Here is a 21,559-nt window from a genome sequence, read left to right as displayed (position 1 = left end):
TTACTTGCTTATTGTGTAGTGGAGAATAAAAATAACTGTATGCCTATGGATGTGTAGCTAGCTACAGTATGTAGCCGATCTGTGTATGGACCCTAAAACGTTAGGTTCTGATACCAATAGCATACCAATCTATGAACCTCAGCTATCATAGTTGTTGTATCAACTTCAAATCTGAATGGCATTAATGAAGCCTATGGATAGAGTAGAATATAATAACTTTATTGTGCCAAGGATGCAAGTCCTATATACACATGTACTGTAGTTATTACCACGCATGAGATTCCCACAGTGTAGCCTGTACATTGAATATATTCACTGATCATGTACTCTTCCTGGGCAAATAAAGGTGCGGTTCAGGTATGAATGTCTGAGACATTATTTTTCAGTCATATCAAACTCCATTATTTGAATGATGCTGTGTCTGCATGTAAGTATTACAATTATACACTTCAACAGTGTTTACAACTCCTGCTCCAGGGACATCAATGATTACACATTGTAACTATGCAATAGACTAGAAACATGATTGATTTGTAATTCATATATATAGAAAAAAAACTATGCATATCTAACTCCCTTCATCTGCGTTAGTCTGAGGACACAGGATAGTATTTCAATGAGATACTTCATTTCAACCAGTGGAGAATGTGAAACGCTTTATTGAAAGAAGTTCATTATCCATGTGTTATAAATGCATTATAATTATGATAATTGTAATATTATAAATACAAGTTCAATCTTTACTTCAATGCACATATGGTGTGCATTATAAAACGAGGAAGAAAGACGAGGCGGGGAGAGAGGTGTAGAAGACAGAAAGGGAAAGAGGTAACAGTGGCAGACAGCATATGATTCATGATTTACAGTGCTACCCTAATATTCTCTCAGTTCATCACAATTGCGGTGTCTCCTAACCAGCTTTGGGCCCCCAGTTGACCCAAAGYTTATCTTAAGAGTGGGTGAGGTGGCGATGACGGTACTGGCTTCCTATCTCACATCAAAACATACCTGCAGACGAGTGACAAATGGATAGAGAGAGAGCAAGATTAAGCCTTGTTTTTTTTATTCTAACACGGTCAGTCATCTTAAATCAGGAGGTGAAATGCAAAACTGACCTTGGATCATTAACTCTGGGACTACTACATCTCTGTCTGTATTTCAATGTAAAGCATCTCTTTAATAATACTTCCTGTTGACCCGACCAAGTGACATCTCACCTATGATCATGCTGTGCCCTCTGTGTCAGCCAGTTCAGATGCGGGAGGGGTTCACCAATACAGCTGATATAACCTAGAGGTTTTAGGGAGAAGGGGGAGAGGGATGAAGTGAAGAAGAGAGACTGTTATTGTGTGTGTGTGTGTGTGGTCTCACCTGGTGTCCACACTAAGTGGCTACAGAGTACTTTATGCTGAAAAACAGACACATGAGGACAAACAATAGAAGATCATGTCAATAGAAGATACTGTATGTGATGCAGACACCTATCGGAGTGTACCTGAAACATTTAAATATAGAGGGCTATGTGTCTCACCACTTGCAAGGCTAACCCCCAGGGAAATCATGACTTGGCAGCAACAGATAGTCCAGTGAAAATGGCTGTGTTTATGTGGTGTAAATCTGAAAATTTGCAGCTGACATCTTAAGGGTTTTTTAATTATTGCATGTGAGACAGGTTCCATGTACAACAAGACAGGCAGAGATGGAGAAAAAGAACACAGAACAGTTTAATTACCTCTGGTTGTGGACACTTTTGCCAGCAATAAAGCTTCCACAGCCTGTTCCTCGGACAGTGAACATCTGGCAATATCTACATGTTTGACCCCTTGGTCAGCTTGCTCTCTGTAAGTAAAGAAAACAGCTTATTTTTTATAGATATGAAAACAATAACTGAGATATGACCGTTCAGTCTAAAGCAGCAGCTTTTTAGGATACGTCACTACAGCCCAGTGCTGCTTACCTGAGATGTCGTCTTCGTAGGTGTCCGCTTTGACTTCCTTTGTGTCGGAAAAAAGTTGCTTTCAGAACAAATATTTTTGATTGAAAAATAAAAAAAGGTTTTGCTCTCGACAAAAAGACACAAATGTACCTCCATAGCATATAGCAATTTGCCTGTGAATAACCACACCTTCATACAAACGTGCTACTGTATGCAGAATTCTTGACGCACAACCGAAGATGCTGCCATATCCTGCCAGCACGCCCACATGCGAGCCACTCGAGCAGAATGATGACGCGTGGAAGAGGGAAAGGAATGAGATGGGAACAGCAATTTGTTGAAAGTTGAGGAGGAGGGCTAATAGCTGAACAATAGACTATTCAACCTTTACCAAAGAATAGTCTAATAGCCGAGCTAGGTGTGAAAACCCCCCCTCCTATCACAGACCAGATTTGCCCTAATGACCAAGGGGTAGCTTGCTACTCAATGTAATAAAGTAATGACTTTTCAAATAAGTTACCTTACACGTTATGTTGGCTGACAATTTGTTAGCTACGCTGTCCTTACGAACCACATAGCTTATCATTACAGCAGTATGTACCGGTATGTTAGCTAGCTACCTAACGTTAGTAGTTATACATCAAACTTGCCAGTATATTAACTATAGGCTATCTAACTACCCAACGTTTATTGACATGATTATTCCCGTCATTCTTAGCTAAATGGTATAGTCGTTGTGCTTTCTCAATGGACATTCGGGTACTTTCGTGAATTCGCTCTGGCTTTCTATAGGCTGAACAACAGAACGAGTCAAAATTCACCCAAGGCTGAAAAACGGCTTCAGAACGTTGGCTAAACTGGAACACTAGCGTGAGCCAATAGCATATTAATGGAATCGAACAGAGCCTGTTTTGACTGGAGTGATGCTTAGAATAACATAAAAAAATGTATCTCTTTTTATTTTACAACAACAGTCTGTTCGTTGGATGAAACTGGGAAAAAGGACTTGTGTAGAAAGTAAACATCCGCACCTCGATGGTGTCAACTGTGCTTATGTCTGCGAAATGAAAAAGTAGGGAAAAAAATTAAAACTTCTATTTCTGGTCTAGCGATCGATGACAAACGAGCTCGCTGCCCAGACGTACATAATTACAAAGAGGAGATTCTCGTGATTAAAATGGTGCCCGTGTAACAGTTTTGCTTCCGTCCCTCTCCTCGCCCCTACCTGGGCTTGAACCAGGGACCCTCTGCACCCATAGACAACAGCCACCCTTACCCATCGCGCCACAAAAGCCGCGAACAACTACTTCAAGGTCTCAGAGAGAGTGACGTCACCGATTGAAACGCTATTAGCGTGCACACTGCTAAGTAGCTAGCCATTTCACAATGGTTACACCCAGCTTGAAAAAAATCTAAATATACACATTGCAAGATATTTGGCGAAATATACAGACATGTCTATATTTCCCCCGTAGGAAACAATGGGAAGACCGCAGAGTTCCAATATTATTTTTGTTGTTTACATTTTGTTGTTTACATTTGAACTATAAATCAATGTGAGCAGGTCTCATTGCCAACAATAGCGAATCAGGCATTGTGACATTGAACAATAAGCTGGGAATAGAACGTTCAGAAGGCGAGTTGGTGCCACGGTGCTCAATAGATCTAAAAGGAGCTTGCAGGGTGAAAAATGCACTGAAATAAGGCCTGTTTTTTCGCGATTACTTCAATACGACGGCAAGCAGCTAGGAAATATGGTCATATTATGTAACTGGGCTCCACGGCGGATGCAAGGAACTCGTTTTTATCTCAAAAGAACGTTGTTAAAAATTGCATGTGTCCAGCCTACTATCTACACGGATTTCAGAGCACTCTCGTCTGAGTGTACAAGAGCGCACAATAATTACTTTTCGAGCGCTCAACACCCATTGAATATGGCTGGTGTCCGTAAACGTCGGGAAAAAAGCTTAATTCAATTGTTTCCAGCAGCACATTTACGTCACCAACGCTCTGGTTAACACAAAACTGCCTTACCAGCTCTGCTAGGGCGAGTAAAATGGTCAGAGTGGTCTCATTTGTGTCTGGAAGTAGCTAGCCAAAGTTAGCTTGGGTGCTTGACCGCCGTTGTAAGGCCAGAACGCTCAAATCAACCCTACTCCTCGGCCTGAACGTCCAGTGTGCGCTCCGAGGGCGAAACGGTCTGAATTTACAAACGGACAATTTTTCTATGAATGGAAACACCATAATATTAATCATATAAATTAAGCCACATTTCTTAAAATCAATCCCATATACTATGTTATTACAAAAAAAGGTTTTAAATTCTCTGGTAATGCCAATACGGAATACTATCAAATGCTTCTCAAAGATGCCCTCTGGTGGTCAAACTAGCAATAACTTGCAGTAACAGAAGAAATGGCTGAGAATGAAATGACGTGCCACAGAATGCTGCAGCAGCATGCAGCAGGGTGTGCCTCAGTATGACGCAACTTTTAAAGGAGGAACCACTGCACCTGCTCTGTTCCTTACTCTATTTCCTTCATTAGTCTAATCTCTTTTGACCTTTTATTTTAATGATGAGTATGGTACATTTAAAAGTGTCCCACACAATAAGGGGATCTGTTGTACCTACAGTACCAGTCAAGAGTTTGGACACACCTATTCATTCAATGGTTTTTCTTCATTTTTACCATTTCTAAGAGCAAACCAGATGGGATGGCGTATCGCTGCAGAATGCTGCGGTAGCCAGGCTGGTCAAGTATATATCCACTAGTTCTAATGTATCCATGATATTCGTGATCTCCTTAAGTGCTTGAGGGTGATAGTTTGTAGTGTCTTTTCCTTTACGATCCTTTGAGGTACATAAAACAGTATTATAATCTCCCATCCTAATAATAGATTCATTCGTTGCTTGTGAGATCATTATATACAGTATATTTTCAAAGAATTGTGGATCATCATTATTTGGCCCATATAGAWTAATTAGCTAGATCTGTTTTTGGTCTAGCATATTTAAAAGGATCCATCTTCCTTGAGGATCTGTTTGCCCAGTTTGCACAATCAGATCAAAATTGTTGTTAATTAATATAATCACCCCTTTTGAGTTTCTTTGCCCATGACAAAAATATATTTCTCCCTCCCAATCCTTTTCCCATCCAACCTCCTTTATATTTGTAGAGTGAGTTTTCTGTAAACAATAGATGTTATACGTATTATTTCTATTTTAGCCAGATAAAAGTTGATCTTATTTTTTTATGATCTGCTAAGCCATCACAATTGTAACTGGCTATACTTATTTCCCCGCTTACCATAAGATACCTAAGTTTCAGTCTTACTCACGTCAGCCACGGAGAACAAGAGCTCACAGTCCTCGTGAGTGGCAGTGGTCCGCATCGGTGGCACTGTGTTATCCTCGAAGCGGGCGAAGAAGGTGTTTAGCTTGTCCAGGAGCAAGTCGTCGCTGTCCGCGACGTGGCTGGGTTTCTCTTTATAATCCGGGATTGTCTTGTGTCCCTGCCACATAGGTCTTGTGTCTGAGCCGTTGAATTGCGACTTCACTTTGTCTCTGTACTGACGTTTTGCCTGTTTGATTGACTTACGGAGGGCATAGTTGGACTGTTTGTACTCGTCCATGTTCCCAGTCACCTTACCGTGGTTCAATGCATTGCTTTCAGTTTTGAACGAATGCTCCCATCTATCGATGGTTTTTGGTTTGGATCATTTCTATTCGTCACAGTGGGAACAACATCCTCTATGCACTTCCTGATTAACTCAGTCACCGAGTCAGTGTATACATCAATACAATTCTCAGAGGCAACCCGGAACATATCCCAGTCCGTGTGATCAAAACAATCTTGAAGTGTAGATTTTGATTGGTCAGACCAGTGTTGAACAGTCCGTACCATGGGTACTTCCTGTTGGAGAGGGAGAGGACAACAGACAAGATCTGCTCCACAGGTCTATGAGAGGCTTTGAGATGTATTAAATGGAGCGGGAGCTGAGTGGAGAACAACTATCTAATTTCATTTTAATGCGCTGAGGGTTGTGGTGTTGCTTTGCAGGCTCTCGCCACGCATTGATTACAGACTTTAATAGGTTTCTGTATCAACAGCAGTGACCTGAGCTGTTATCTAGCCCACTCTGCATGATCTATCACTAACACACACTCACTGAATTCAGGCCGCTACGTACACACACACACACCAATGGTATTAGCAATTTATGTTCTTGCAGCCCAAACTGCCCAATCATGTCTGCTAAGTAATTTAATTCCTTTTTAAAGAGAGAGAGATGAGTATGAGGTGGAGGGAGGAAGGGAGGGATGGAGGGAACATAGCGGAGGGAGGGAGGGATGGAGGGAACATAACAGAAAGATGCAGGGAGGGAGGCAGGGATGTAAGGGACATACAGTACTGTAGCAGAGAGGGTGGGGTGGAGAAGTGCTGCAGCAGCGATGAAATAGATTTTTACAGTGTAGTGCAGCGCTATCAATTTGCAAAGGGAAAACAAAAACCAACAACAAGCAAAACCCCAAACCAAAATGAACAACAGGGTGGATGGTGTAGAAGTGCTGCTGCACTGGCTGTTTTAACACAGAGTGTAAACGACACAACAGACAGAGAGAGGTTCAGATGAACATACATAACCCGAGTGGTTTACAACTGGCCTCCGAGAGAGCGAATAGGTAGATTACCTTCTCATCTCCTTCTCCCCTCCTTTGTCTCCTACTCTTACCCTATTTTCCTCTCCTCTCCTGCTACCCTCTTCCTCTCCTCCTTTCCTCTCGTTTATTTGTCTCCTCCACTCCTCCCCTTCCCTCCCCTTTTCTCCTACCCAATGCAACAACAGGAGATAGAGAATCAAGGTGAATAAATGTCTGAGTAATGGCCAGAGGTATTTTACCCATTGTTTTTTGGCAAGGATCACGCCATCGGGCCATATGCCAGGATGTCTGAGTGACAGTGAAGGGCATAGAGACAACGACCGAGAGAGAAGAGTAATATTCCACTGTAGAGAGAGAGGAAGAGGAGGAAGAGTAATATCACTGTAGCGATAGGAGGGAGAGTGAGGGAACAGGCCAAAGAGGGAGAGAATATAGACAACTTCTGGAGAGGAAGTTGGGGACTACAAAGCGACTGGCTGTAATGAGAAAAATAAATAGAAGACTGGAGAAACAAATAGAGGCTGGGTAAAGAATGGAAATTGGAGGATGAAAGAGAGAGAGAGAGTTAGAGGAAGAGAGGAAATATAAAAATTGGTGTAGTGTAGCCTACACGAGTCACTGCCCTTCCACACTCCTGTGCCACTCTCCTCTCTTCCCCCTTCTTCCTTTCGTTCTCTCCATCCGTTTCTCATAAATCGTCTGTGCATTTATTTCGGGCCTCAGGGGAGAGAGTGAAGGATAAAGAATAAGAGCGGATCTGTCAGTGCCTCGTAAAAGCCCACTGCCTAATAAATAACAGTCTGGAATGAATTAGGAGATTAAATCATCACAACTCGTTAATGCCGGTGCCACAGCGCCAGATGAAAAACTCACCACATCGTTCTGTTTGTTCGCTAGTTCTGCTCGCTCCGTATTTAGCCCTAAGGCTTTGGTAATGTCTGCTGGTGTGTGTGTGTGGATGTGTATTGTGTGCTTTGGTTATGGGTTGGTGTGCAGTTTTGGATGCATTTTTTCCCTTTGATGCATTTTGGGTGATAACAGTACATCAGTTATTTTGTATCTTTCTCTGCTAATGGTTGTGATGGTTCTGATGGTTGTAATGGTTSTGATGGTTCTGATGGTTATAATGGTTCTGATGGTTATAATGGTTGTAATGGTTGTGATGGTTSTGATGGTTATAATGGTTGTGATGGTTCTGATGGTTGTAATGGTTGTGATGGTTCTGATGGTTATAATGGTTCTGATGGTTATAATGGTTGTAATGGTTGTGATGGTTCTGATGGTTATAATGGTTGTGATGGTTATAATGGTTGTAATGGTTGTGTTGGTTGTGATGGTTCTGGTGGTTATAATGGTTGTGATGGTTGTGAATGGTTCTGATGGCTGTAATGGTTCTGATGGTTCTGATGGTTGGTTGTGATGGTTCTGATGACTGATGGTTGTGATGATTGTTTGTGATGGTTCTGATGGTTCTGATGACTGTGATGGTTGTGATGGATGTGATGGTTCTGATGGTTCTGCTGGTTTTGTTGGCTTCACAGAGACAGAGGCGAGGCCCGGGAGACATGGGGAACCTGGAACCAAAGTCCACTCCAACCCAGGGAAGAGGAGAACAGAGGAGGGTGAGTTCCACATCATCAGCCATTCACACTGATGCAGTCAGTCTGTCCTCGGTTGAGAAGTAATTTTAATCGGCATGTGGGTGAAATAAAAGAAAACAGAAATATTCTGTAAACTGAAATCTCTCTTTCAGGTGCTGTTTAGAGCTTTTTAGGCTGTGTCATGACTTGCCAGTAGAGCTTTCAGGTGTTGTCTCTCTCTGTGAGTGTGTGTGTGATAACCTCAGCCCACGGCTGTCATCTGTGGTAGATAAACTAGCAGTGTAGCTAATTCTCACTGGAGGATCAAAGGAGTGGTGTGATAGCGTAGGCTAAATGTAGCGTGTTAGCCAAGGCTAACATGAAAGCAGTAGGATGGTGTAATAGCGGAAGCTAACATGAAGGTAATAAAGTAATGTGTTAGCCAAAGCTAACATGAAAGCAGTATTATGGTGCGTTAGCGGAAGCTAACATGAAGGTAGTAATGTAGCGTGTTAGTCAAGGCTAACATGAAAGCAGGGGCTAATATGGAGAATTAAAGGCTCAGTGCAGTCAAAAACGTGATTTGCCTGTCTTTTATATACAGTGAGCTCCAAAAGTATTGGGACAGTGACATTTTTGTTGTTGCTTTGACTCTTTACTACAGCACTTTTGAAACAATGAAATGACTATGAGGTTAAAGTGCAGACTGTCAGCTATAATCTGAGGGTATTTTCATTCATATCGGGTGAACCTTTTAGAAATTACAGCACTTTTTGTACATAGTCCCCCAATTTTAGGGGACCAAAAGTATTGGGACAAATGTACTTGTATGGGTTTTAAAGTAGTCAAAAGTTTAGTATTTGGTCCCATATTCCTAGCACACATTTAAAATCCAAAGTGTTGGAAGATAGAGCCAAAACAACAACAAAAATGTCACTTTTCCAATACTTTTGGAGCTCACTGTATATTTCCACACTATGAGGTTGGAATAATACTGTGAAATTGTGAAAATTATGATTATGCCCTTTTAGTGTAAGAGCTGATGGTGGGATGGAGTTTTGGCATGCCAGGTGACATCACCAGACAGTAAATGAGTTAATAGGCCAATAAGAAAGATTGTTCCAAACCTATCTGCAAATAGCAGCTAGTTTTCAGTTTCCCTCCCCACTCAGACCACTTCCAGACAGCCCAAGACAAATTCTTGCTTGAGAAATTGCTCTTTGTTAAGAAACTATTTTTGCTTATTTTGGACTATTTTGTTTTGAAAACAATCACAGTAAGGTACTTAATTGTTACCTAGAAATTATTTGATATTGAGATAAAAATGACTGCACTGCACCTTTAAAGTAGCACAAACTGGCGCAGGCAAAAATCCTCTTAGCAGTGTGGAGTGTTTAGCATGTAATAACATAGGGAAAGAATCTTTCAGATGTGACATTTGTATCGTATGGTGGCTTAGCGTGGGCTGAGGTTCCCTAAGCAACCTGGTGTAGGTAGTGGCTAAGGTTCCTAAGAACCTGTGTGTAGGTACTGGCTGAGGTTCTATAGCAACTGTGTGAGGTACAGTGGGCTGAGGTTCCCTAAGACCTGTGGTAGGTACAGTGGGCTAAGGTTCCTAAGCAACTGGTGTAGGTACAGTGGGCTAGTATTGGTCCTAAGCAACCTGGTGTAGGTACAGTGGGCTGAGGTTCCCTAAGCAACCTGGTGTAGGTACAGTGGGCTGAAGTTCCCTAAGCAACCTGGTGTAGGTACAGTGGGCTGAGGTTCCCTAAGCAACCTGGTGTAGGTACAGTGGACTGACATGCTCTCAGTAATGTTGTGAGCATAGACAATTTAATTTTAAACATTTAATTAGATTACATTTATTTTATTTCTGGAATGTAAAATATGCAGTATTTCATCTAGTGGACCTTGCACATACACTACCATTAAAAAGTTTTGGGTCACACAGAAATGTGCTTGTTTCTGAAAGAGGGAGGCCCCGGTGCACAACTGAGCAAGAGGACAAGTACATTAGACTGTCTAGTCTGAGAAACAGATGCCTCACAAGTCCTCAACTGGCAGCTTCATTAAAAAGTACCCGCAAAACACCAGTCTGAACGTCAACAGTGAAGAGGCGACTCCGGGATGCTGGCCTTCTAGGCAGAGTTGCAAAGAAAAAGCCATATCTCCGATTGGCCAATAAAAAGAAAAGATTAAGATGGGCAAAAGAACACAGACACTGGACAGAGGGACTCTGTCTAGAAGGCCAGCATCCCGGAGTCGCCTCACTGTTGATTATTGTCAGTGAGGCGTCTCTGCATTGGCCTAAATAAACCAGGAAGTAGAATCAAATATGATTTCACTTTCTATTCTGGTTAGGGCCAGTTTGCGCTGTTCTGTGAAGGGAGTAGTACACAGCGTTGTACGAGATCGTCAGTTTCTTGGCAATTTCTCGCATGGAATAGCCTTCATGCTCTTCAGACGAAGAGCAGGAAGGCTGCCGTTACAGCCTGTAATCGAACCCACAAATGCTGATGCTCCAGATACTCAACTAGTCTAAAGAAGGATAGTTTTATTGCTTCTTTAATCAGGACAACCGTTTTCAGCTGTGCTAACATAATTGCGAAAGGGTTTTCTAATGATKAATTAGCCTTTTAAAATGATTAACTTGGATTAGCTAACACAACGTGCCATTGGAACACAGGAGTGATGGTTGCTGATAATGGGCCTCTGTACGCCTATGTAGATATTCCATAAAAAATCTGCCGTTTCCAGCTACAATAGTAATTTACAACATTAACAATGTCTACACTGTATTTCTGATCAATTTGATGTAATTTTAATGGACAAAAAATGTGCTTTTCTTTCAAAACAAGGACATTTCTAAATGACCCCAAATGTTTTAACGGTAGTGTATCTCACCAGTAATATCTGCTTGTGTGTGTATGCTAACATGAAAGAGATGCCTTTTAGCTCCCGGCTCTCGTGGTTCTTCAGAAGCCTATCTGTCAGATGCTTTACACAGAACATGGCGGAGAATACTTATCAGGCTCATTTATTTTTGCAGGGTTCTTTGAATTTCAGGCCTTTACATGGCTATCCTCTATCCTGCTTGTTTCACTACAGGGGGGCGGGCTAGACACTAATGACTAGAACATCCCGGTCACGACCATCTTTAATCAGAGGGTGTGTGTGTGTGTTTGGGTGTGTGGAGTGGGATATGGGGGTTGTGTGTGTGTGTGTGTGTGTGTGTGTGTGTGTGTGTGTGTGTGTGTGTGTGTGTGTGTGTGTGTGTGTGTGTGTGTGTGTGTGTGTGTGTGTGTGTGTGTGTGTGTGTGTGTGTGTGTGTGTGTGTGTGTGTGTGTGTGTGTGTGTGTGTGTGTGTGTGGTTGTGTTGTCTTCGCTTCTGTCTTTTTCCTGGGTTACCTTTGTCTTGTGAATTGACATTCAACCGATATCACTCAAAGGCTTCAAAGACAGGAGAGAGAAAGTCCCTAATGGGTTGGAACAGACTGCTGCATGTGGTATACACTCAAACAAATGGGTCAGTTATTCAGTTATTCACACACACAGACACACAGACAGACAGACACATGGACAGACAGTGAGACTGCAGTAAAGTGAGGCATGACAGAGAGAAAAATAAGGAAGGACATAGACAGAACAGGCAGACAGGCAGACAGACGAACAGAACAGACAGACAGAGACAGAACAGAGGAGCAAATCCAAGACCTTGTTGAATATTTGATTCTACTTCCTGGTTTATTTAGGCCAATGCAGAGACGCCTCACTGACAATAATTGGGCTTTTAATATGGATGACCTTTCACCCCATAGGTCACAGACTCCACTACTTCCAGAGAGAACGATTTTTTTGTCTTAAAAAATACCTTTATTGGCCCAATAGCTACATAATTAAAATACAAACATTATTTAATTTTAATGTACCAGGAAAGTTAGAACCAAGCTCCCCTCCCTGTCCACTGTACTGTACATAGAACACGCCGATGCCCCACACCCCTACAAAAAAAACGGACAGTTCACCAGCCCCTTCAGAAAGTATACATACCCCTTGACTTATTCCACATTTTGTTGTGTTACAGCCTGAAATTCAAAATGGATTAAATAGATTTTTTTCTATCACCCATGTACACATAATACCCCATAATGACAAAGTGAAAACATGTTTTTAGATTATTTTTGCAAATTTATTGTGAATGAAATACAGTAATATCTAATTTACATAAGAATTCACACCCTTGAGTCAATACATGTTAGAATCACGTTTGGCCGCAATTAAAGCTGTGAGTCTTTCTGGGTAAGTCTCTAAGAGCTTTGCACACCAGGATTTTGCAATATTTGCACATTATTAATTTAAAATTCTTCAAGCTCTGTCAAGTTGGTTGTTGATCATTGCTTAACAGCCATTTTCAAGCCGATTTAAGTCAAAACTGTAACTAGGTCACTCAGGAACATTCAATGTCGTCTTGGTAAGAAACTCCAGTGTATATTTGGCCTTGGGGTTTAGGTTATTGTCCTGCTGAAAGGGGAATTTGTCTCCCAGTGTCTGTTGGAAAGCAGACTGAACCAGGTTTTCATCTTGTATTTTGGCTGTGCTTAGCGCTATTCCGTTTCATTTTATCCTAAAAAAACTCCCTAGTCCTTGCCGATGACAAGCATATCCATAACATGATGCAGCCACCACAATGCTTGAAAATATGAAGAGTGGTACTCAGTGACGTGTTGTGTTGGATTTGCCCCAATGCTTTGTATTCAGGACAAAAAGTTAATTGCTTTGCCACATTTTTTGCAGTTTTACTTTATTGCCTTGTTGCAAACAGGATGCATGTTTTGGAATATTTTTATTCTGTACAGGCTTCCTTCTTTTCACTCTGTCATTTAGGTTAGTATTGTGGAGTAACTATAATGTTGTTGATCCATCCTCAGTTTTCTCTTATCACAGCCATTAAACTCTGTAACTGTTTTAATGTCACCATTGTCCTCATCGTGAAATTCAGTGTGGTTTCCTTCCTTTCCGGCAACTGAGTTAGGAAGGACTCCTGTATATTCGTAGTGACTGGTCTATTGATACACTATCCAAAGTGTAATTAATAACTTTGCCATGCTCAAAGGGATATTCAAGGTCTGCTTTCATTTTTACCCATCTACTAGTAGGTGCCCTTCTTTGCGAGGCATTGGAAAACCTCTCTGGTCTTTGTTGTTGAATCTGTGTCTAAAATTCACTGCTCGATTGAGGGACCTTACATATAATTGTATGTGTGGGGTACAGAGATGAGGTAGTCATTCAAAAGTCATGTTAAACACTATTATTGAAACAGTGTGTGTCCATGCAACTTATTATGTGACTTGTTACTCCTGAACTTATTTAGGCTTGTCATAACAAAGAGGTTGAATACTTATTGACTCAAGACAGTTCAGCTTTTCATTTTGAATTATTTTGTGAAAAACTAAAATCTACTTTGAAATTATGGGGTATTGTGTGTAGGACAGTGACACAAAATCTCAATTMAATACATTTTAAATCCAGGCTGTAACACAACAAAATGTGTAAAAAGTCAAAGAGAAATAGACCCTGCAAGAGATAGAGAGAGAAAGAACCCCCCCCCCCAAAAAAAAAGTAAACAATCATTCCGGCCAGATTTCATAATGGCTGCTGACCAGTGAGTGATGTGGGAGCCAGCTAGAGTGATGTGGGAGCCAGAATGGCGGTGGCTGAAACCCCAGCACTGTCTCTGGAGGAAAAACATACAGCCCGAGTCAGAATGGCCTCCGGCTCACAGCTCTGCCATAGCTCAGCCACTCTGGTCCTGTTGAACACATGGCAAATGGAAACTGGAGGGCTCAGTGGGACACAGGCAGTGATTCCAGATGTTGCCTGCCACAGCGCTTTGGGTGCGACCCCTGTTGACTCCTACTTCTGTGTGTTGCATCCCAGACAGTATGTCAGCCTGCTGCTCTTTAATAGGAAGCTCTCCCAGGGTGCACTGCTGTGTTGTGACTGGAACTAGATGGGCATGCGAAGAGTCAGGGCCACGGCCACTTAACACCAGGAGGGAGGACAGATTGCAGACAGACAGATAAAGAGACAGGACAAACAGCATTATTTGGCACGTTCAGACAAAGAGACAGACAAAGAGGAATAAGGAAAATATATTCCAGAAGCAGACATGAAGAGATGTGTGTCACTCACACACAGACATATTCAGGGGGACATGGATTTATAGTTTATGTACCGACACACATGCAGGCACATACACTCTTAGAAAAAAGGGTTCCAAATGGGTGCTTCGGCTGTCCCCATAAAATAACCCTTTTGGGTTCCATGTAGAACCCTCTGTAAAAAAGGTTCTACCTGGAACCAAAAGGGTTCTTAAAAGTCGAAAAGAACCCTTTTAGGTTCTAGATTGCAGTGTACAAAACTGCAACTGCAAGTGCACTACACACTCACACACGCACACACGCACACACGCACACACGCACACACACCATGGATCAGATAAATGGATTGCACTCTGGAGAGAGAACATCAGATGTTGGCAGCCATACAGAAAACACAACCTCGCTGGGCAATTATATCTGACACTGAGGAAAAGGCTATGGTCTGAACACAGCCTACGCAGACAGGTCCTCATCTTGCATCAGTGTGTGTGTTCCTGGAGAATTTTTATATTAAAGGATGACTAGAAGAGTCAGGAGTCAGGTGTTAAGCTGTCACAAACACTCACACACGCACACACACGCACGCACACAAATGCACGCACACATAAACACACACACACACGGAAGAGGTAATTGGTGTGTGTTCTGGGGTCACGTTATTTCTCTAAAGGTAGTTGTAGAGAGCTGAAGGATCGTAGATCCAAGCTCAGTGTGTAATAAGAACACAGCTAACCTTCCCTTTCACTGCAACACTTACAGTCAAACAGCCTTCACCCAGCCTTCACTGAGCCTTCACCCAGCCTTCACTGAGCCTTCACCCAGCCTTCACCGAGCGTTCACCCAGCCTTCACTGAGCCTTCACCCAGCCTTCACTGAGCCTTCACCCAGCCTTCACTGAGCCTTCACCCAGCCTTCACCCAGCCTTCACCCAGCCTTCACTGAGCCTTCACCCAGTCTTCACTCAGCCTTCACCCAGCACTGGAGCCCAGACTACAGAGCTAGTCAGAGCCAGGGGTCTACACGTTGTCTTCTCGTTAAGACAGTAAAATACCTCAACTCAACTGTTAATTAGTGAAACGCTGTAACGCTCCCTTCACTCACTCTGACCCACCCTCGCAAGACCTTCTAGGTAAATGACATAATCCGTTCCTATAAGATTCGCTGCCCTTTGACCTTGTGTGTTTACGGTCCACACAACAAGGGTGGTTATTAGAGTTGTGCGGTATCCAGATTTTCATTTCGTCATACCATATTTTTCTCATCCCAGGATTTACAGTATTACCGGTTTAGTACACAAGGGGTCACTAAAAACACTAAAAAGCCCATTAAGTGTCTATTACCAGATTTCTAACAACATTAGCACAAGTAATAAAACATTTCCATAGAGGCTAATAGCTAAATATGCTAACGAGCACAAACAAAAATAAATGAAATGCCAAGACAGGCAATCCAGCTCATAAAGTTATACATATATAGGTGTAGAAGGTTAAAATGATGTTGAATAATATTAAACTACATTCATCAATCTGACTATATGGCTTTAGGGCATAKACGTATACCGATGAATCGAGCCAGCTTGGAAGTCTACGCATCAACACTCAGATACTATAATTACATTTGTTCTAAGATACCTTTATGTGATTATTAAGAGGCTTATGGGAATTATGAGCTGTCTATTGCAATCATACCTTTAATTTATCAAGTATAWCTTAGCCATAGATTTAGTTAGAACCTATGCATAATGGAATGCTATGTGTAGAGGGTAGATAACATATACCAATAGACCTACTCAATTATAAACTCAAAGTCAAATCAAAGAATTACTCTTTAAAACGATTAATGCATTTACTCAAATAAACTTATACGATTTATTAGTCACAAAATAATTGACACTAACAATTCCAGTGTACATGGAATAGATTATACAATACAACAGAGTAAATTACTATCACTGATAGGCTAACACTAATGTGGTTGCATGTCTCTTCAGAATAACCTCCAAGAGACAATACTGTGTCTAATACACACAGGAGGTTTACGGATACAGGATTCTCATACGTAACAATAGTGTCTCCATGAATAGTTTCAGCCCATCTTTTATTCTTCCCAGAGCTCCAAATCTCAGTCTCTCCCATCGTCTAATTAAAATCACTTTGCTTTGTCGAAACAAGAAACAAAAGGCATTAAACATCACACGRATTCTTGGATCTAATCATTACAACTCTGATTTAAAGGGTAGGAGCTTACGTCTGTGTTGCTCCCTCTTTGAACTGACCGCCTTCCGACAAACAGATGAACACAGTACAGAAACCCATAGCACTTACGGCACAATAGAACACATCGATGTTTGAAGCTCTTTTACAAACCTCTTGAAACAAACCAAACAAGATCAGTTAATTCACTCCTCCAACGGTGTCTGCACTCCCAGGAGTCTGTCGGAACGTCATACCCCGGAGAAAGCCACAGATAAAGGTGTGTTTGACTCTTGTGATAGCCCACATATGGTCAGCCATCTGGACAATGTCCTAAATCGTGGTTGAGTCATCACGCTGGAGCTCGGTGCCTGCAACTCGCCAGACGTGTGTATCACCTTCTCTCATGTCCGGATGTCATTTTTGGTGAGTTTGGACATTTACAAGCAAATGTGAACGAGAGACATTATGCAAATGAAAAAGTTTTGCGCAGTACTGGCTCTGGAGTCAGCATGTGTACACGCTGTGTCTGTGTGGAGTCTGGAGTCGCTAGGGCAACGTGCCTGCCTGCTCTGCTTGGACGAGCCCGTCAGTCTGCTCCTCCAGACTGACGGGCTCCTCCAAGCAGAACAGGCAGGCCCAAGAACAGAGGAGAAAAAACACAAGGAAATCAAGATAGCAGTGGCATCTGTACAGATAACTCATCCAAAGAGCTTTGACTTCTCAAACACGGCAGAAAGATAACACAATATGATGCCCCATCTCCATTTTAATTCAGCCACTTACTTAGCTAACTAGAGGGCCCGGCTCGAGCCTTTTGGGGGCACTAAGTGAGATTTGGTTGGGTGCCCCCCACCTTACGGCAAAACATTTTAGTGGCCCTCTCTAGGTGTCGGAGAGAACATTTTTAGTTTTAAAAGTTCATTTCCTGCAATTCTACACATTTTGCCAAGGGCGTAAAGAAAACGTTGCAATTTTATAACACATTTCATAAAATTCTATTCATTTTGACATGAGGCAGAGAGAAAATTTATTCAGTTACAAAGCTAATTTCCTGCAATTCTAAACATTTTGCAATGGTATGTCATGTTACTATGATATCTGAGTGACAATAAATAACAAAATCAATGGGGGCCCCCTTGAAGTCAGGGCCCCTGGGCAAATGCCCTGCGTGCCCAGTCAGTATTTGGCCATGATTACTACAAGTTTAGATAGCTGGCTAGACTAACTACCAATCTAAAAAGTGTTAGCTGACATGGCTAATTGAGTGACTGTCAGCTGATGCACCTGGTGTATAATACTATTCTTACTCTCAATAGTAAGTTGAGACCCTGACTGAGTGTTTTTTGATTGGTGGCCCCAATGTTGTCTATGCCTGTAACCGGCCATGGCTAACTAGCCAGTTAAACCAAATACACAGCTGTACTCACCAGCTGTCGCTTTCTCACATTTTGCTATTTACAAACAAACACGTGACTGGCTCAACTGTTCTGGGGAACTGTGGTAAGCTTCATCATGTCAAATAATGTGATGGGTGAAATGAAGAACGTGATCTGCTTTATCTCCTAAAGTATTGCACAAGTTGACTGCAGATATTTACTTAAAAATTAGCTACACATATTCAGATTTATTGAAATAGTTTCAATGGTACACGGTATATAAGGTATACCACCCAACGGTAGTGGAGACGTTTGATTTAATGAAATGGCCTGCTATTCTAACAGAGCCAATAAGCTGCTCTCAGAGAGTGTGTGTGTGTGTGTCCATGTGTGTGTGTTTGTACACTTGTGTGTGTACATTTGTGTGTATCTGTAAGGGTGCATGTAATGTGTGAGTGTGTGTGTGTGTGTGTGTGTGTTTGTTGTGTGTGCTGTGTGTGTGTGTGTTGTGTGTGTGTGTGTGTGGTGTTGTGTGTGTGTGTGTGGTGTGTGTATGGTGTGTGTGTGTGTGTGTACGTGTGTGTGTGTACGTGTGTGTTGGGCTGTGTGTGTGTGTGGTGTGTGTGTGTGTGGTGTGTGTGTGTGTGTGTGTGTGTGTGTGTGTGTGGTTTTTTTTCGGTGTGTGTGTGGGTGTGTGTACGTCCATGGTGTATGTATTCGCCGGCATCACACTGCAATATGCTATGTGTCCCAGGGGATGCGACATCTCTCCCTCTTCAAATATGTAAGTGGTTCTCTTCTGCCCATTATGATGGTTATAAATGTGGGCCTATAACTCTACTGTGACAAACGATTACAGCCAACTCAACAGGCGGTGTGTGTGTGTGTTATTAATGTCAACCCTCATATCTCAACCGAGGTAAATGTGTCGTAGGGACCAAAGCATCTGTGTGCATGTGTGTGTGTGTGTAAGCAGATGTGTTTTGTCATATTTCCTAGTTGCGTACTAGTTGAGCATCACTCTACATTAACTAGTTGTGCCCCCTGTCCCTCAAAAGTGTAAACTTGTCTTTCGCTTTGAAGCTGCCTCCCGAAGGCCATGTATTATTAGAATCTATTTTGCATTCGTTAAATGTTCTTTTAAAGTGGTTTCCTTTGAGCAAAACCTTGTGAAAAAACGGTATATTCTGGAAAAGCCACTGTGTCTGTGGAGGGGTGTGTGCTTCTATTTGTTGGTGTTTGTGTGTGTCTGTCTGTGTGTGTGCATGCGTGCGTGCGTGCGTGTGTTTGCATGTTGCTTCTAGGAGAGTCGGACAGTGATGAATATTCAGGCTTTGAAAGTGATAGTACTCTTCAATTGGGCTTTGGGGCCTCTCTCTCTATCTCTCTCTCGCTCTCTCTTTCACACTCTCTCTCTCTCTCTCTCGCTCTCTCTCTCTCTCGCTCTCTCTGTTAGAACTAGAGGCTTCCTCGTTGCATCAGACACATATTTCCCCATAAGCCACTGTGGTTTTCTCTACAACATGTGGACTGAAATGCCCTCTGTTTATCTCAGCTATTCTTCAGTTACATGCAGAATAATATTACACCACCACGGATTCAATATTTAATTTCTTGCCTGTTAATTCTGTTCAATCGCTCGTCTACCCCAGAGGCTCTCCCTGGTCTTTCATCCCTCTATCATTTATCCTCTTCTCTCCCTCCCTTTATCCTCATCCATCCCTCACTCCCTGGGCTACTGTAGGCCAAACAGAATCACATCCTGCGGACATCCTACTAACGAAAAGAGAGAGAGGGTTTTTTTTTTCTTCAAAAGGTTGTTTGTGTTTCTACTCCTCTCTCTCTCCCCCAGGTGAGGAAGAAGAGAACACCTTTTTAATTAGCGTATCAGAAGCTCAAAGTAAAGCAAATTGTTTAAATTACAGTCAGAAATTTCRTGTGGGGAAGAGTTCAAGCACCCATTTATTTAATCCTTTCTTCAAAACAACAACAACAAAAAGAGAACAAAAGAAAACAGCTAGTGGCAGGAAGCATCTATCAGGGACAAGGCCAGCCTTGTTAATGGCTGCCATTCCATTCTGTCAGACAGACAAAGGAGGGGGAGGAGGAGAAGAGGAGAGAAGAATACCTGATTATGAAGTTGCCAAACCTGTTAGTGTGGGCCGTAATGGATCCAAGACAAAAGGCTTGAATAGAAATGCTAATAAGACCAATTACACTGTGTACAAAACATGAGCAACTCCTTCCAGGACATAGACTGACCAGGTGAATCCAGATATGATCCCTTATTGATGTCACCTGTTAAATAAATCCACTTCAATCAGTGTAGATGAAGGGGAGGAGACCGGTTAAAGAAGGATTTTTAAGCCTTGAGACAATAGGCTTTAAAAAAAAATGCTAATAAGAACAATTCTAATATAAATGCTATTCTTYCTTTATAGCCCTGCTAATGGACATTTGATCTCACTTATTGATGTTGAGCTGACCTGTCAGACTGAAGGTATTTCAATCAGATCCACTCATCATTATGATTCCTATCCTCATTAACTGAAACAATACCTTTATGCGTGGTTAGCCTATAGGACGAGTCAGCTGTGGACCAGAAAGTGTTGGGTAGACTGGGTTCTGTGGTTCTGCTCCCTCCTCTTTAATGGAATACCGCAGCTCTTGCCGGGAACACTGTTTACTCTTTTAACTGAGAACTCTCCAACACCTCCGGCCCTCTCTGGTTCCCATGGAGCCAGGAAACCGTGGCGATGGTGTCTGTGGAGAGCAGGGGCGGATTAACGTCCCCCCCTGCCGGTAACCTTGCCAGCCTCGACACACACAGGGAGGGGACAACACTAAGCCTGAAGGGACAGGGACACACACATAAACACAGAAAGCATACAACAAAAACACATACACCACACACAACAACAACACAACAACACACACAACACACACACACACAAACACCACACACCACACACACACCACACACACACAACACACACACACAACACACACCTAACAACACACACCACAGGGAAATCGATAATTGAATGGATTGGATGGTGGATGCTGTGACAAGACATAAAGACACACAACAAAACCCGGAATGGTAGAAAGACAATGTGTCCACACGTGTTGTGTGGTTGTAAACTCAGTAAAAAAGAACATCCCAGTTTTTCAGAGACCCTGTCTTCTCAAAGATAATTCGGTCAAAACACATACAACTATCAAAATAACCTAACAGATTATCCACAGAATCCTCCCATATGTAAAAGGGGTCATTTATCATGAACACAGGTCTTTCCGCGTTCAGTAGCACAATGCTATCAATGACACCCGTTGAACATGCACCTGTGATCACGGTCGTTAAGACCACTAACAGCTTACAGACGGTAGGCAATTTAAGGTCCCAGTTATTGAAAACTTAGGTAACATCTAAAAGAGGCCACCTCCTCCTAATCCAAGGGCAGCTGCAGTTGATGAACATTATGGCTTGCAGGAGCTAACACTCCCTCTAACAGGGCAGTGGCAGTGAGGCTTTGAACCTCCCTCTAACAGGGCAAGTATGGAAAAGTGCAGGGCTTGACAGTATCCCCTCTAACAGGGCAGCTGGCAGTGAGGCTTGAACACTCCTCTAAAGGGAGCTGGCAAGTG

The 21,559-nt window shown here is 42.3% G+C and overlaps 1 protein-coding gene across 1 annotated transcript in view; it reads left to right on the top strand.

Annotated features, from left to right (window-relative positions):
• The first annotated feature begins 8,043 nt into the window (after positions 1–8,043).
• The window catches only part of LOC112073934 (testican-1-like), a 63,880-nt gene continuing 50,364 nt past the window's right edge, over positions 8,044–21,559 (top strand). The window contains exon 1 of the mRNA XM_070440331.1: positions 8,044–8,221. Within this exon, the coding sequence (XP_070296432.1) occupies positions 8,044–8,221 (178 nt within the window). The remainder of the gene's footprint in view (positions 8,222–21,559) is intronic.

This window comes from Salvelinus sp. IW2-2015, unplaced genomic scaffold (genome assembly GCF_002910315.2).
Source record: "Salvelinus sp. IW2-2015 unplaced genomic scaffold, ASM291031v2 Un_scaffold2429, whole genome shotgun sequence".
In the NCBI taxonomy this organism is placed as follows: domain Eukaryota; kingdom Metazoa; phylum Chordata; class Actinopteri; order Salmoniformes; family Salmonidae; genus Salvelinus; species Salvelinus sp. IW2-2015.
This window is presented reverse-complemented; position numbering and strand designations above follow the sequence as displayed.